Source organism: Gracilinanus agilis, chromosome 2 (genome assembly GCF_016433145.1).
Source record: "Gracilinanus agilis isolate LMUSP501 chromosome 2, AgileGrace, whole genome shotgun sequence".
NCBI classification, from domain to species: domain Eukaryota; kingdom Metazoa; phylum Chordata; class Mammalia; order Didelphimorphia; family Didelphidae; genus Gracilinanus; species Gracilinanus agilis.
This window is the reverse complement of record NC_058131.1, coordinates 646,899,446-646,915,044: the sequence shown is the minus strand read 5'-3', so window position 1 is coordinate 646,915,044 and position 15,599 is coordinate 646,899,446. Positions and strand designations below refer to the sequence as shown.

At 39.8% G+C, this 15,599-nt stretch overlaps 1 protein-coding gene across 1 annotated transcript in view; it reads left to right on the top strand.

Moving 5' to 3' along the window:
• The window catches only part of TLL2 (tolloid like 2), a 174,917-nt gene that overhangs the window by 104,215 nt on the left and 55,103 nt on the right, over positions 1-15,599 (top strand). Inside the window, exons 8-9 of the mRNA XM_044662652.1 lie at positions 6,166-6,290; positions 8,915-9,030. Of these exons, the coding sequence (XP_044518587.1) occupies positions 6,166-6,290; positions 8,915-9,030 (241 nt within the window). The remainder of the gene's footprint in view (positions 1-6,165; positions 6,291-8,914; positions 9,031-15,599) is intronic.

Here is a 15,599-nt window from a genome sequence, read left to right as displayed (position 1 = left end):
AGGTCAAAAATGTACTTGAGGAAAATTACTTCTGGCATCAGTGATGGCCTGGAGTGTTGATAGACTTGAGACAGGGAGATTGAGGCTTTTCAACAATCTAGGTGAGAGGTGATGAGAACCCGAACTAAGATGGTAGCTGTGGGAGTAGAAAGAAGAGTCAAATGTAAGATGAAAGATCCTGTAAAGATAGAAACAGTAAGACTTGGGATCAGGGCGACTGAGGAATAGAATAGAATGCAGCTGAGATTATTAACCTAGGAAGCCTGGAAAGATGGTAGTATCTTCAACAGAAATGGTGAAGTTTGGAAAAGAGGAGAATTGGAGGGAAAAGATAATGAGTTAAGTTTTCAGCTTGTTGAGTTCGAGATGTCTCTGAGCCGTCAAGTCTGAAATATTTGTTAGGCAATCTGTAATGAAAGATTGAAACTCAGGGAAGAGCCTAGGGATGGAAATATGTCTGGGAGTCATAGTTAAACCCATTGATGCTAATGAGGTTTCCATGAGAATGAATATAGAGGGAGAAAATAAGAGGGGCTAGGACGAAATTTTAGGGAACACCCACAGTTAGGAGGGGTGATATGGATAATAAACCAGCAAAGGAGACTGAGAAGGAACAGTCATACAGGTAGAAAGAGATCCAGGAGAAAAGCATCACAAAAACTCAGAGAAGAAAGTATCTAGGAGGGAGTGGTCAATGACGTGAAATGTAGCTGATAGGACAAGAAGAAGAATAGACCTGAGAAGAGAACATCATATTTAGCAATTAAGGGGTTATTGGTAATTTTGGAAAGAGCAGTTTCAATTGAGTGAGGAGATTCTTATAAGGAAGACTACAAAGGGTTGAGGAGTGAGAGGAGTTAGTGGAGTTAGGTGATTTTAGACATCTTTTTCAAAGAGTTTCATGGAGGAAAGTAGAACTGGGAGAGATGAAGATATAAAGGTGGGGAGAATGATTGAAGATACGTTCTGACAGTATACTAGGGTAAAGGACCAAATGGACAAGAAGAGAGGCTGGCCCTGGTGAGAAAGGCCATTTAAAAAAATCACAGATTGAAGAAAAGGAGGTGAGAATGAAAAAGGTTGTCAGAGTATTGAGATAAGGAGAATGGGAGAAGATATTCATATCAAATAACTTCAGTTTTCTTAGTAAAAAGACAAGGTGATCCGCTGAGAAGGGGATGAACCAGAGGTGATGGGGAGGCTTTAGAGGTTTGGAATAACCTCTGTGAGGAGTGAGATAAGGAATCAATTAGGGCAAAATGACTGCTTGGCTGTAGTGAGGGAAATGTGATTGTATCATTTGCCAGTGAGCACACAGACTTCCTTCATCCATATTCATTGCCTGGTGAGTAGGAACAGAGAAACCAGGTGGTGAGATTAATCCAGGACTAAGGTTTGGCAAGAGATAGATACTCTGGGGATAGGACAAAGGGGCAAGGGATTTAAGAGCAGAGGACAGTATAGAGTTGAAATGACTAACAACTGGTTTGAGACTGAAGAGAGAGGAGAGTGAAGTCAAAGCAGACATGAGCACTTATATAGGGTGGAGGGATTAGAGATCTCTGATGGTTAAGAACAGGTTTAGGAGGAGTGTGCTTTTTCACTCAAATTATATTTAGCTGTGCCTCCCCTATCCCTTTCATTGTAAAATCACCTATTTGCTTTTTTAAACAATATTTATTTCTTATAATGGACTTAGTAACCCCTACCACCAAAAAACATTTAACTAAACAAATACATAAAAAAGATTATTGCAAAATCACAAACTCCACATTGCTTACAATTTGTGTAAAAATGTGTACATTATATATGTGTGCTAATATAAACATCCTCTGCTTTTGAGTTCCCTTTGGATTTGTTTTACTTAGATACTTTTTTCTTTTGATTTTGTGGCTGTTATTTTTTTTTTATTGTGATCATGGTACGTATTATTCTTATTTTCTCTTTTTCTCTTTTCATCTCTTCATATATTTGGAATCAGCTATTTGAACTTTACATTGATTGCTATTAAATTTAATCTTTATAAAATTGCTGCATTGTTCTAGGCTTTTGGGATTTGGATGGATCTTAACTCTGTCCTCCAATGTATTAGTGATACTTCTTTCAATTCATGTCACTTAAAATCTGATAGATGTGCCATCTTCATCCAAGTCAGAAATGTTGGATATTACAGGATAAAGGACAGATCCTAGAATACGAATGAACTATCATAATAATAGTTAGCATTTATATAGTGCTTGAAGGTTTGCAGAGGACTTTATTAATATTTTCTCATTTGATCCTCAGAACAACATTGAGAGGTAGATGTTATTATCTCCATTTTTAGGTCAGGAGACGAAGTTACAGAGCAGTAAAGTGACTTGCCCAGTGTCACAACCAGTAAGTGTTTGAGTCTGGATTTGAACCCAAGATTTCCTCACTTCAAACCCAGCATTCTAGACACTGTAGCACTTGGGTGCCTTGGTACGTCTCTTCAAGCTGATGTACATCCATTAATGACATCTTTTGGGGCCTGGTCATTCAATCAGTTCTGGATCTTACTCTATAACCGAATATTCTATTATCTAGCCAGCTCTTCTTAATCTTGCCCACAAAGATGAGAAACTTTGTCAAATGTCATGGGTCTTAGTATTGACCTCTGAGACCATGCAACTAAGTCCTGTGCATCTTTCACAAGACAGAAACCTTGAAATATTTGAAGTCTTTTTTTTTTCTAGGATAAACATCACTCAATTCATTGAACTATTCCTTACATGCCATATTTTTGAAACCCCATCCCCATCCTACTCTCCTTTCTCTGGATATACTCAATTTGGCCAACATCTACCCTAGAATGCAGCACTTGAGAGTGATGCAGTTCCAGTACTCAGATGTGTTCTGACAAGGATAGAGAAGAATTGGGCTATTATCACCATCATTGGGGATACTCTGGGCCTTTTATTGCATCCTGCATTTACATGGGCTTTCTTTGGCCAGGACTTTACACAGTTGACATCATTTGAGCTCATTATCCACTAAAATCCCTAGGATTTTTTTCATATAGCCTCTCTTCCCTCATCTTGTTCTTATGTATTTGATTTTTAAAATTCAGATATTCACCCCCATTCTATCTTGCTCATGAAACTATTATGACCACCACTTCCCTTTATGGCTATAAGATGATATAATTACTTTCTCCCTACATTCTTAGTTATTAACATTTATATGGCATCTTTTTTTTCTTTTTAAAAGTAGATTGTTATTTGGCTAATGTGGAAATATGTTTTGCATTACTTTATATGTATTAGAGGTATCACATTTCTTGCCTTCTCAATAGTTGAGGGAGATAGTGGAAGAAGGAAGAAAATTCGGAGATGAAAATTAAAAAAATATAATAAAATGGGGAAGGCAGCCAAATGGCTCAGTAGATAGAGAGCCAGGTCTGGAGATGGGAGATTATAGGTTCAGATCTGTCCCCAAATATTTCCTACCTGTGTGACCCTCAGCAAATCACTTAAACCCCATTGCCTTAGCCCTTATCACTCTTCTGCCTTGGAACTAATACTTAGTATTGATTCTTTTTTTTTCATTTAATTTCACTTTATTTCCAGAAGTTACATGATTCATGTTGTCTCCTTCCTCTCTTCCCTCTCCCCTCCTGGGGTTGAGAAGCAATTCCACTGGGTTATACATGTATTATTACTTAATATTGATTCTAAGAGAGATGGTAAAGGTTCTTAAAAATTAAAAAAAAAATAAAATGAGAAAAGACTAGATTGCTATGGATAGATTTCCTCTTTATTTCTCCCCTCCTCCCTCTTCTAAAACAAATACATTTTAAAAATTATTTTATTTTATTTTTTAAAATATTTTTTCTATGGTTGCATGATTCGTATTCTCTCCCTCCTCTCTTCCTTCCCCTCTCCCAAAGCTGACAAGCAATTCCACTGGGTTATACATGAAAAACAAAAACATTTTTAAAAAGGAGTTAGAAGAGACATATGCAACATTTTAAGATTTACAATATACTTTCCTAATAATGCACCTGCAAGTGTGAGTATTATTATGCCAAGTGCTTTAAAAACAAAGTATTATATAAATCTCTATCATCATCATTATCATTTTGGTCTCCCTCACCAACTACAACTAAGTTTAGGGTAGTTATAGACTAATTTAAATTCACAGCTTTGAGCCCCCACTAATGTTCCTCATTATACAAGAAAAATACAGATGATACATTAATTCAGAACAAAAGGCATTTAATTAAACATAATTTCTAGGCAAATAACAAAGCAAAATCTCCTTTGGGCAAAGTGCCACCATCTTTCCCAGACTCATGCCAAGCAATGGGAAAGGGGATATTCTCCAAACACTTAGGGTTCTAGACCTTCCTCACAGCCTCTACCTCTCTTCTGGCTCTGTCTATGCTGTAGGCTTCTTTTTTTGTTTGTCTGCAAAAAATTTAATTAATTAATTAAGAATATTTTTCCATAGTTACATGATTCACATTCTTTCCCTCCCCACCTCCCACCACCCCTCCTGTAGTCAACGAGCAATTTCACCGAATTTTACATGTGTCATTGATCAAGACCTGTTTCCATATTATTAATATTTACATTAGGGTGATCTCTTAGAGTCTACCTCCCTAATCATTTCCCCATTGAACCATGTGATCAAGCAGTTGTTTTTCTTCTGTGTTTCTGCTCCCAGAGTTCTTCCTCTGGATGTGGATAGTGTTCTTTCTCATAAGTCCCTCAGAATTGTCCTGGGTCATTGCATTGCTGCTAGTAGAGAAGTCCATTACATTCTATTTTACCACAGTGTATCAGTCTCTGTGTACAATGTTCTTCTGGATCTGCTCCTTTCACTCTGCATCAATTCCTGGAGGTTGTTCCAGTTCACATAGAATTCCTCCAGCTTATTATTCCTTCTAGCACAATAGTATTCTATCACCAACAGAGACCACAATTTGTTCAGCCATTCCCCAATTGAAGGGCACCCCCTCATTTTCCAATTTTTTGCCATCACAAAGAGCACAACTATAAATATTTTTGTACAAATCTTTTTCCTTATGATCTCTTTGGGGTATAAACCCTATGCTGTAGGCTTCTAATGGTACCTTGGAAATAACCCTGGGTCTGAAAGCAGAGGACCTAGTTGCCAACTCTACCTCTTAAACGTACTACCTTTGTAACCTTGGACCTTATATTTATCCACTTATTCTTCCCAGTTCTCAATTCCCTCATCTGTAAATGATGGGGTTGGACTGGATGGATGGTCTTTAAGTTCCCTTCAAGGTCTAAGTCTATGATCCAACTTATGGTCTTGTAAATCTGCTTTGCTTTATGGCAAAGGAGAATCTCCTAGGATCTTCCTTGGTGATCATTTTTCTAATGACACAGTAATGGGTGTTAACTCTGAGATTTCTCATATAATGGAAAACTGCACTTGGAGAAGGGTGTAAAGATGGAGGGAGGTGGGTTTGAGCTCCCAGCCATCCACTGGTGCACAAGTACCATTATCAGTGAGGTTGTTTACTCTTCTGAGCTTACAGAGAGCAAGGCTGGAGCAGTTTCATTGTAAATCCTTCACACCCAGGGGACTGGAGGTCCACTTAGGTTAATTTGTTGATAACATTCCACATAGCAGGAACATTACACATTTTTCTTATCCTCGCAGGATGGAGCCTTCCCACCCTACCCTGATATGTGTCCTCTGTATCAATCAGCTCATGGACAAGTGTTTATGGAACATCTGCTCTGTACCCAACACTGCAGCACTCTCTGGGGCAGTCCACATGCTATTCCTGATGCTTCTGAGTTATTTGGTGCGCTAGTGGCACGAAGTCTATAAAACACCCACTCTTAAGCCTTTAATGAGTCACTGAAATACTCAGTTTACATCAATATAGAAACACTTAGACCATCAGGCCTGCAGAAGATTTGACAAACTTGGCAGAGCTGTTTTCCCACTGGAAAGTGAGCTGGCAGCTGATAAACTGGAATGTTAAAACATAAGCACATGGGTGAATGAAACCTATTTAGTCATGGTGGGGGGTGTTTCCCTGGGGAGCCTCAAGGGTGGGTAGGAATGTTGATGGAATTACAGGGAAGGGAACAGAGGACTGGAACTCTGAGCTCAGATGGCCTTATGGGCTCACTTTTTTTTTTAATTTTCCCCCCATAGAGGAGTTTTCTTAGACACAATTCTCCCCCGTCGAGATGACAGTGGTGTGCGACCGACCATTGGCCAACGGGTTCGGCTCAGCCAGGGAGACATAGCCCAAGCCAGGAAGCTGTACAAGTGCCCAGGTAATCACAGTGGTTTCCAATGACTCCCATTTCATTCCGCTCAGCTGGGGATGCATCAAAACTCATTATCTGTTTGGGAACATGTCCCCTTGGTGAAAGAAGTTGGAAACCCTAAAGAGAGCACTAGGATGCTGCAAGTCCAGGGCTCTATAGCAGCTCAGTTGCTCCCTGGTGGTTTGAGGTCTCCAAGGGTCTTTCCATTGCTCGCTTTTATATCCATGTTATCAAAAGGCACTTAGCAGATGTTTCTACGGAGGTGATGCCATGTGAGATGCCACCCAGGGTCCACACATCCCTTTTAGGCACTGCTAGTCTATATTATTTTCATAAAAAGGTTTCAGGTGGATTTGGACCACCAGGTTTTTTGAGGGCAGCAATAAGGATGGGTGTGCTCCATTAACCTCAGCCCAACTTAATGAAGGCATTTGAGATGTTTTGGGAAACCCTGGTTTTCTGAGGAGTGAAAGTAGATTGGGGCAGGCGGTATTTGTAAGTGGGAGGAGGCTCTGCTGGCTGATGGGAGAACAAGGGCAGGGATGAAGCCCAGAGCAATCTGGGATTTGTCCCATTATGAAAAATCCTTGGCAATGCATGGAGCCCAACTGTTAGTCATCTAGGAATGTGTTAGGGTTGAAATGCAGGACATAAATCTCATGTAACCTTGCTATATTTAAAGGGTAACCTTATCGTGGTCGCTAGCAAATGCCATGCAGCCACACGGTAATTTATATGTTCTTGCAGATTATTGGTAATTGCAGTAAAACAACTTCCATTTCACCTTCACTGGTGTTTGCTGACAGGAGGAATTCTGCCTGTGCCTGGCAGTCCAGTGGTAAAATGATATTAATGGCATGTTCTTCTAGGATTTCCCTAGTCTGATAACTGGGAGCGGTCTGTTTTACTTTCTCAGTGCTCAAAAAATATGGATGACTTGCATGCAGTAATTGCAAGCAAGATTTAACAATATTTCATTTGAGTTGAAGGCTAGAAAGGGTTCTTAAGTTTCTTAGAGTTTGGGGTAGCCTTAACATGGGGGGAAGTGAATGACAATGTCTGTTGTCATAAGCATTCCGTTCAACCCTGGCACAAAATTGTCACTATGTCACTCACTGGTTTTGTGCCGTTAAATAAATAAACACCCCCACCAAGCTCTGCAGAACATCCTACTGAGAGGTCCCAGCTACCTACCTTTAGATCATATTTTTTAAAAACAGAGAGGAACAATGAGAAATGCTTTTTTACCTACCAAAGAGATTGGCGTAAGTGTTTGCAGTCCTTTAGTGTCTAAGGATGGCATGACTCACTGGAAGATAATCTAGTTTTACTGTTTCTGTTCAGACTTATTGCCAGTGTTTGTTTTCTGACTATTTTATAGCCCCAAAGTTGGTAGGTAGGAAAAGAGAGAAGAAGCAAGATCAAAACCTATCCATTCCATTTATTGGCTAACATGGAATTTGATAGGGAAAGAACTTGGACTGAAGGGATAAAATGTAAGAGGGGCATGTCCCACTCACATTGTCCCGGCTAGAGTCATTTCCCTTTTACTTCTTTAACATGACCAATTCCCACTTACCATCCTGTTGGAAAACCCAATTATGGAAAGGATGACATTCAGCCTTAGCTACAAATTGGACAGTATGTGTATGAAACCATCCATTCATGATGAAATGGTTTCACTTAACAATGTGTTTTTAAGAGCCAGCTGTGTGGTACACAGACTGGAACAAGCATTAGATTTAGAGGCAGAAGAAGTGGGGTTCAAACCTTCTCTCTCCTTACTCTGTGTGGCCTTGGGCAAGTCATTTAACTTCTCTGGACCTCACTCTACTTTTTTTTTTTTTTTCATTTAAACCCTTACCTTCCATCTTAGAATCAACACTGGGTATTGGTTCTAAGGCAGAAGAGTGGTAAAGGCTAGGCAATGGGGGTTAAGGGACTTGTCCAGGGTCACATAACTAGGAAGTATCTGAGGTCAGATTTGAACCCAGGACCTCCCATCTCTGAGTCTGACTCTCAGTCCACTGAGCCACCCAGCTGCCTCCCACACTCCACTTTCTTATCTCTAAAAACAAAATGCTTATGTTTTTTATGTCCATACAAATCAACTATCTGCATTCTCCCTCTTTCTCTTGACCAGAGAGAACAGAATAGTGGACAAAACTTTTCCCCTAATAACTAGATCAATTAATAACACCTACCTTCCAGGATTATGTGAAAGTTAAATGAGAAAACCTATATGAAATACTAATTATGATGATTAATAAAATAAAATTGTTTTACTCACTTAACTTTTGCCTCTTTTCCTCATCTGGAAAATTGGGGATAATAATGACACCTACTTTCTAGGATTGTTGTATCAACAAGATGATGGGTTAGCACAGTCCCTGGCACATTGTAAATACTGTATGACTGTTACTTATTATTATTATTATTATATGCTGTTTATATATGTATATGTGTATGTGTGTATTCTGATAGGGAATTTGACATTTTCCCAGACTTATTCAGAAGTCCTTGTCCTGCAAAGTGATTTGTTTATAATGCCCATTTGTGAGAGCTGCGGTGAGTTGCCTGGGTAAATTCATGTGTTGGAGATCACAGTTGTTGTTGTTTTGACTCAACAGCCTGTGGAGAGACTCTGCAGGACACAACAGGGAACTTTTCTGCACCTGGTTTCCCAAATGGTTATCCTTCCTATTCCCATTGTGTCTGGAGGATATCTGTCACTCCTGGGGAAAAGGTAGGTGTGGAATTCTCTTGGGAAAAACATTATCATCTGAAGCAGGCTTAGACTTGAGTGCCCTTTGAGCCATAAGCTGGATGATCTGAGTACGTGTTCATTGAACTATCCTCATTTTCAAAAATATTTCTTCAAAAAAGATATAATAAAAAAATTTTAGACCCTTACTTTCCATTTTAGAAGCAACACTAAATATTGGTTCCAAAGGAGAAGAGTGATAAGGGCTGGGCAATTGGAGTTATGTGATTTGTCCAGGGTCACTCAGCTAAGAACGGACCGGCACCGAATTTGAACCCAGGACCTCCTGTGTTAAGCCTGGCTTTCAATCCACTGAGCCACCTAGATACCCTTACTAAATATTTTTAGGCGCATAGGGTGAGAGCTAGAAGGGATTCCAGAGGTCACCTCCACCATCTTTGTTTTCTAGATGAGGAAACCCATGCCTTACCCAAAGGAACTCAGGTCTTCAAACTCTGGTGGCAGCATAGTACAGAGTTTGAAGACTTGAGTTATTTTTTCGGCAGACCTCATAGATTACCCTGAAGAAGATGTTTTCTCTTTTAGTAGACTATATACTCTTTGAGGGCAGGGAGCATGTCTTATGTGTGTTTTCATTTTTGAGGGTTTTTAACAAAATGTGCTTTTCTATGCACGCCCAGAGTAATCTACGATGTTTGCCGAAAGCTTTCGCTTTTTTGGAGCATCCAATGATATAGTTGATTCTAGGCGTGGGGTGAGAGCTAATATCTGAGACCACATAAAAGAGAGATGATTGTTATAGAATATTTGGGCTAAAAGGAAACCCGAGAGATTATTGCAGCTAGTCAGCTGGTGACCCCAAACTACAAGGCTGGCTGGAATTTAGTAACTGAGAAAGGTTAATTTGCTTGTTCCCTCTCTGTGGTATGTGACAGGTATGTGTATCTGAGTCATTGCGTGCTGTTTGCCCAACCATTGAGCTAAAACCATGCCAAAGGATTGCAGAAATAACCACTTGGAACTGGAGTGCCAGGAAAATTAAGAAAAAATCACAACAAGCTTAAATGCTAGTACCACAAGGAACTGCTTTACCTTTTATCCTATCCAAACGAGTATACCTTTCCTACAGACAAACCTAATCCTTTAGCCTTGTAGACTGGGCATTGGAGAGGTAATATTGCCATGGAGAGCAGCCATGGTTCTGTAGGCTCGCTCTGTCCCGATCCCATTTCTCTGGACTCTCTCCCTGGGTAATAAGACCCCATGCATTCAATGATCTCTTTGGAGACAATCCTCAAATTTATTTTTGTTGTTGTTCAGTTATTTTTCAGTCATGTCTCACTCTTCATGGTTCCTGTGGGGGGTTTCTTGGCAAAGATAGTAGTTTGCTGTTTACTTCTCCAGCTTATTTTCCAGATGAGGAAACTGAGGCCAACAGGTTTAAGTGACTTGACCATGGTCATAGCTAGTAAGTATCTGAGGCTAGATTTGAACTCAGGTAGATGAGTTTTCCTGATTCTAAGCCCAGTGCTCTATCTACTGTACTCCCCAGCTGCCCTGACTCTTGACATTGGCAATCTATGAATTCATAATCCTTTAAATTATTATCCACTCTGTTTAACACATCAGACAGAATAGCAATTAGTATACAAAAGAAACATCATAAATATATTTAAATAATAATAATAATAATGGTAAACTGGACTAGTTAATTTCTAAGTCTCTTTTCAGCTCTAAATTGATGAGCATATGACCATCCTACATTGATTTTGCCATAAGTGCTTGGAAAAGTCTCATGGTGGGGACAGAACTGAGGGATGAGTTAATCAACAGACATTGAATAAGTTCTTACTATGTGCCAATAATTGTGATAGGCATTGAAGTCAAGAAGACATCTTCCTGAGTTCAAATCTGGCCTCAGGCACTTACTAGCTAGGTGACTTTGTGCAAGCCACTAAATCTTGTTTATCTTAGTTTCCTTATCTGTAAAATGAGCTAAAGAGAGAAATGGCAGACTGCTTCAGTATCTCTGCCAAGAAAACTCCAGATGGGGTCATGAAGAGTCAGATCTGACTGAAAATGACTGAACAACAGAAACAACCTTAGAGAAGACACTAGCAGCTGGAGGGACCAGAAGAGACAAAAGAAAATGGCAGTCAAGCAAAGTGTTTACTAGCAACTAAAATGGGGTGAATTTGACTTTCATCTCTTTTTCTTCCCATTGAATATTGGAGGAGCTGATAGGAGGAAGGTAGGATAGAGGAAGAAGATCAGGAACCTAGAGAATTCTCAAATAACTTAATTGCTAGTTTTCTTCTATTTTTTTGCTTTATACCAAGGATCTATATAATTATATGGGGGAACTCCTAGTGTGGCAAGTCTCTCCACCAAAGCAGATCTCAACAGATTTGTGACTTGGTAGCCAAGTCTAGGGAGTTACTCTAAAAAAAAAAGAAACAACTCTTACTTTCTGTCTTAGTAGCATCTCTTAAGACAGAAGGGCAAGGGCTAGACAAATAGGGTTAAGTGATTTGCCCACATAGCTAGGAAATATCTGAGGCCAGATTTGAAACCAGATTATCCCAACTCCAGGATTGGTGCTCTCTCCACTCTGCCACCTAGGTACCCCTATAGAGTTTCTTGAGGCACCTAAAGTTTAAGCAATTTGTCCATTTTCTTAAGAGATTAAGAGACTTGCCAGAATCACATATTTAGTAAATGTCAAAGGAGGAACTTAAATCTCCATCTCCTTGACTCCAAGCCCAACACTATCCATTCCACCAACTACTTCCCTCTATATATCTATAAATAAATGTACATATGTCCTGCCTGTGAGAGGCTATTGGTATGGACTGAACCATATAACTTTGGTTTAATCACATTTATCCACTAATGGAGAATAGGGAGAGCCCTGGTAATTGAAATTCCCAAATGTCTCATTTAGGCCAATTACTTCACTCTCCACTCTCAGCCTTCACCAGAGTTTAGAGTAAGTAGCAGAACTGACTAATTTGAGCATTGCTTCTTTTACTTCAATTTCTTCACCTCACTAATGAGCTGTGAAAGCAAGAGAAGATATGTGGGCTTCTGTCAATCTCGAACGAGGGCAATTGGCTCTTTCGTTAAAAAAAAGCAAAACCCTTATTCTCTGTCTTAGTAACAGCTCTACGATAGAAGGGCAAGGGTTAGGTAAATGGGGTTAAGTGACTTGTCCAGGGTCACATAGCGAGGAAGTGTCTGAAGCCAGATATGAACCCAGGTCTTTCTGACTCCATGCCTGCTGCTCCATCCATGACAATCGACTCTTGATTAAAAAACAGTGACCTGCATTTTCAGAGGCTAAAGGAAAAATCCACCACCGCATATTTATTGAGCACCTGTTATATGAAGAAAGAGAGAATAGTGTAGTGGGTAGAGAGTGGCTTTGGAGTCAGATGCACGTGGGCTCAAATCTTGTCTCTCAGAGAATCCAGAGTAGCCCTCTAATTGTTAATCACCGAGAAGGTGCTGATCTGTATCAAAAAAGGAAGTTTCCAGACTAGGAGCTCCTCATATAGATAAAATCACAGGTCTGGGGATAGAGGTTTTATTTTTTACAAATTTGGATCAAGGCTTTGTCTTTGTAGTTCCCAGTGCTTTGCACATGACTTAGTAAACAATTATCAAAATAAATTAGAAATCTCCAGGGCATGCCAGCTACTACGATCTTCCTTGGCATCATATTCATTATCCAAATAAATAGCATCAATGTGTAGTTATTTTTATACGTATTAGTCTTGTATTCACAACACAGTACCAACTATGTGCCAGGAACTGAGCTAAAAACTGATGGAGGATGGTCAAGTGGAAAGGAAAGATGCAAAGATGAGGCAAGGGTGGAGTGGGGAAAGCAATATAGAACTGGCGTGGAGATAGTCTAGAAATGGCATGGTGGCAACAGATTATTAATGAGTGCCCAGGGTCCAGAGGGTGAGAGTCCAAGGTTCTGGTGCAGGAATTGAAGATGAGGGTCAAAGTAGAGAGGTCAAAAGGAGAGGCTTCTTTTCAACTCAGAGGAAAAGAAGAAAAAACAAGAAGTAAAGGCAGACATTTGTTGAGGAGAGAATGAAGGCAAATTTTATTCCCAGAGAAGGTGAGGGCATCTCAAACTTAGAGCAAGGGATGGTACTGCAGGCTTAGAGAAAGGAAAAGATCTAGAATAACTCCTATAGCAGCATTGGCGAAGATGTAGCACATGTGCAGAGCTGGCACTCGGGGAGCTGCTCCATTCCCCCTTTTCCCAGCATCAACCCTCTGTCCAACTGTCCAAAGCAACTCTTTCTGGTAATGGGGGCTCACAGACAGCTAGAATTTGCCCCATGGGCACTCCAACTCAGAAAAGATTCACCAATGAGGTGACTAGGGAGACAGCAAGAGATGAATAAAGCTGTTCCCAGAGAGCAGATGCAGAATTGAAGCTTGGTCACTTGCACTGGGGCAGCTAGGTGGTATAGTGGATAGGGTGCCAGTTTGGAATCTGAGACTCTTCTTCCTGAGTTCAAATCTGGCCTCAGACATTGTCAGGCTTGCTGATGGTGATTGTGGATTCAGGAGACAGAATGAGAAGGATGGATAGGTTTCTGGGATTGGGAGGACCAAAGGCACTGATGGTGAATCATGGTAAAATTTATTTCATCATAGCTGGTATTTTATAGGGCAATGTTAGATAAGGTAAAGGATTAGGTAAACTTTTTACATACACAGTGGTTAGTAATGATTTATAATCTTAGTACAATGACTTAGTTTACCTCATCGAAGCTTAGACAGAGTTTTCTATAGGTTAATAAATCACAGGTAAATATGGAACCATCTAGCCCAGATTCTCAGGGAAATGTTTGCTTCAGTAGGTTTATCAAGAATGGCCAGTTCCTACCAAGTACAGCAGGGAGGGGTTAGTAGCCTCGGGTGGGATCATGGGACTATGCGACTGATTCTAGCTAGGCTATGGCTATGATTTTATTGGGGTCCACTCTCACTACTGGGGGCTACATCTGCTCCTTTTTTATATAAATTAAACAAATGAAAGCAAGGTAAGTGAGCGTATGATTTTGTGAATTGTGTAAGGCTAGAAAGTAAATTCCAATTCTATTTGCTTGGAAACAGAGCTTTTGAAATTTAATTTTTTACTAGGGCTTTTTTCAGAGTGTGTCTCAGGATATTACTAGTTCTGTGACCCTGGGTAGGTCACTTAACCCTGCTTGACTCAGTTTCTTCATCTATAAAATAATCTGGAGAAGGAAATGTCAAACCACTCTAGTATCTGCCTAGAAAACCTTAAATGGAATCATAAAGAAGCAGACATTTGAACAATTGAACAATTGAACAACAAACAAGCACTTGCACTAAGCCAAGTAGTTGTGGTTTATAGTCTTCTTCTATGACCTGGAAACAAGAGCAGCCAAAGAAAGCAGACAATGAGAATTCTAATATCGTTTTATTGCCTGACCTGTCTGGAGGGAGGAAGGTGCAATGATGACTACTCAAGGTAGTTGAGTAGAATCCTGTGGACCAACTATGGGATGTCTTTTTGGACATGAGGATACATTGGAGAAAAGGTATTAGAAATACTTGATCTGAAAAAAAATGACTGAAGTAACCAAGGAAAACTGATAGAAGCAATACATGAAAGAGCTCTGTCTTCCTACATCAGTTGGAATGATCCTTCTATCCACACTTCACTGATGTCTCCTTTCTTGCCAAATCTCTCTTTCTTCTTCCCCTGGCTAATCTTTTAATGTTTCTTTCGGTTAACACCCAAATGACTTAAGAAGCTTGAGTTCTTCATTATAAAATGTCCTGGAAATCAGTTCCTCCCTATTTATTCCCTGTTTTTCTCTGATGTTCATTATTAGGATCTTTGGTGGGGTCTGTTTTTTGATGGGCAAGAGGGTCTGACTCTGTGAATTCATGGGTATAGGGGACTTCCAGTAAGGAAAATCCTTCTACCAAAGCAAATTAACAACTGTTCAGAAATTTATAATGTTTTTTATTTTTTCTGATTTATTATTATTATTTTATTTTTAAAATTTTATTTAATTGATTAAGAACATTTTCCATGGTTACATGATTCATGTTCTTTCTCTTCCCTCCTCCCACTACCCTCCCATAGCCAATGAGCAATTCCACTGGGTTTTACATGTGCCATTGATCAAGGCCTATTTCCATATTATTGATATTTGCACAAGGGTGATCATTTAGAGACTACATGCTGGATCATATCCCCATTGACCCATGTGATCAAGCAGTTGTTTTCCTTCTGTGTTTCTATTCCCACAGTTCTTTCTCTGGATGTGGATAGTGTTCTTTCTCATAAGTCCCTCAGAATTGTCCTGGATCATTACATTGCTGCTAGTAGAGGAGTCCATTACATTCGATTGTGCCACAAGTGTATCTGTATCTGTGTATAAGGTTCTCCTGGTTCTGCTCCTTTCACTCTGCATCAATTCCTGGAGGTCGTTCCAGTTCATGTGGAATCCCTCCAGTTCATTATTCCTTTGAGCACAATAGTATTCCATCAACAGCACATACCACAATTTGTTCAGCCATTCCCC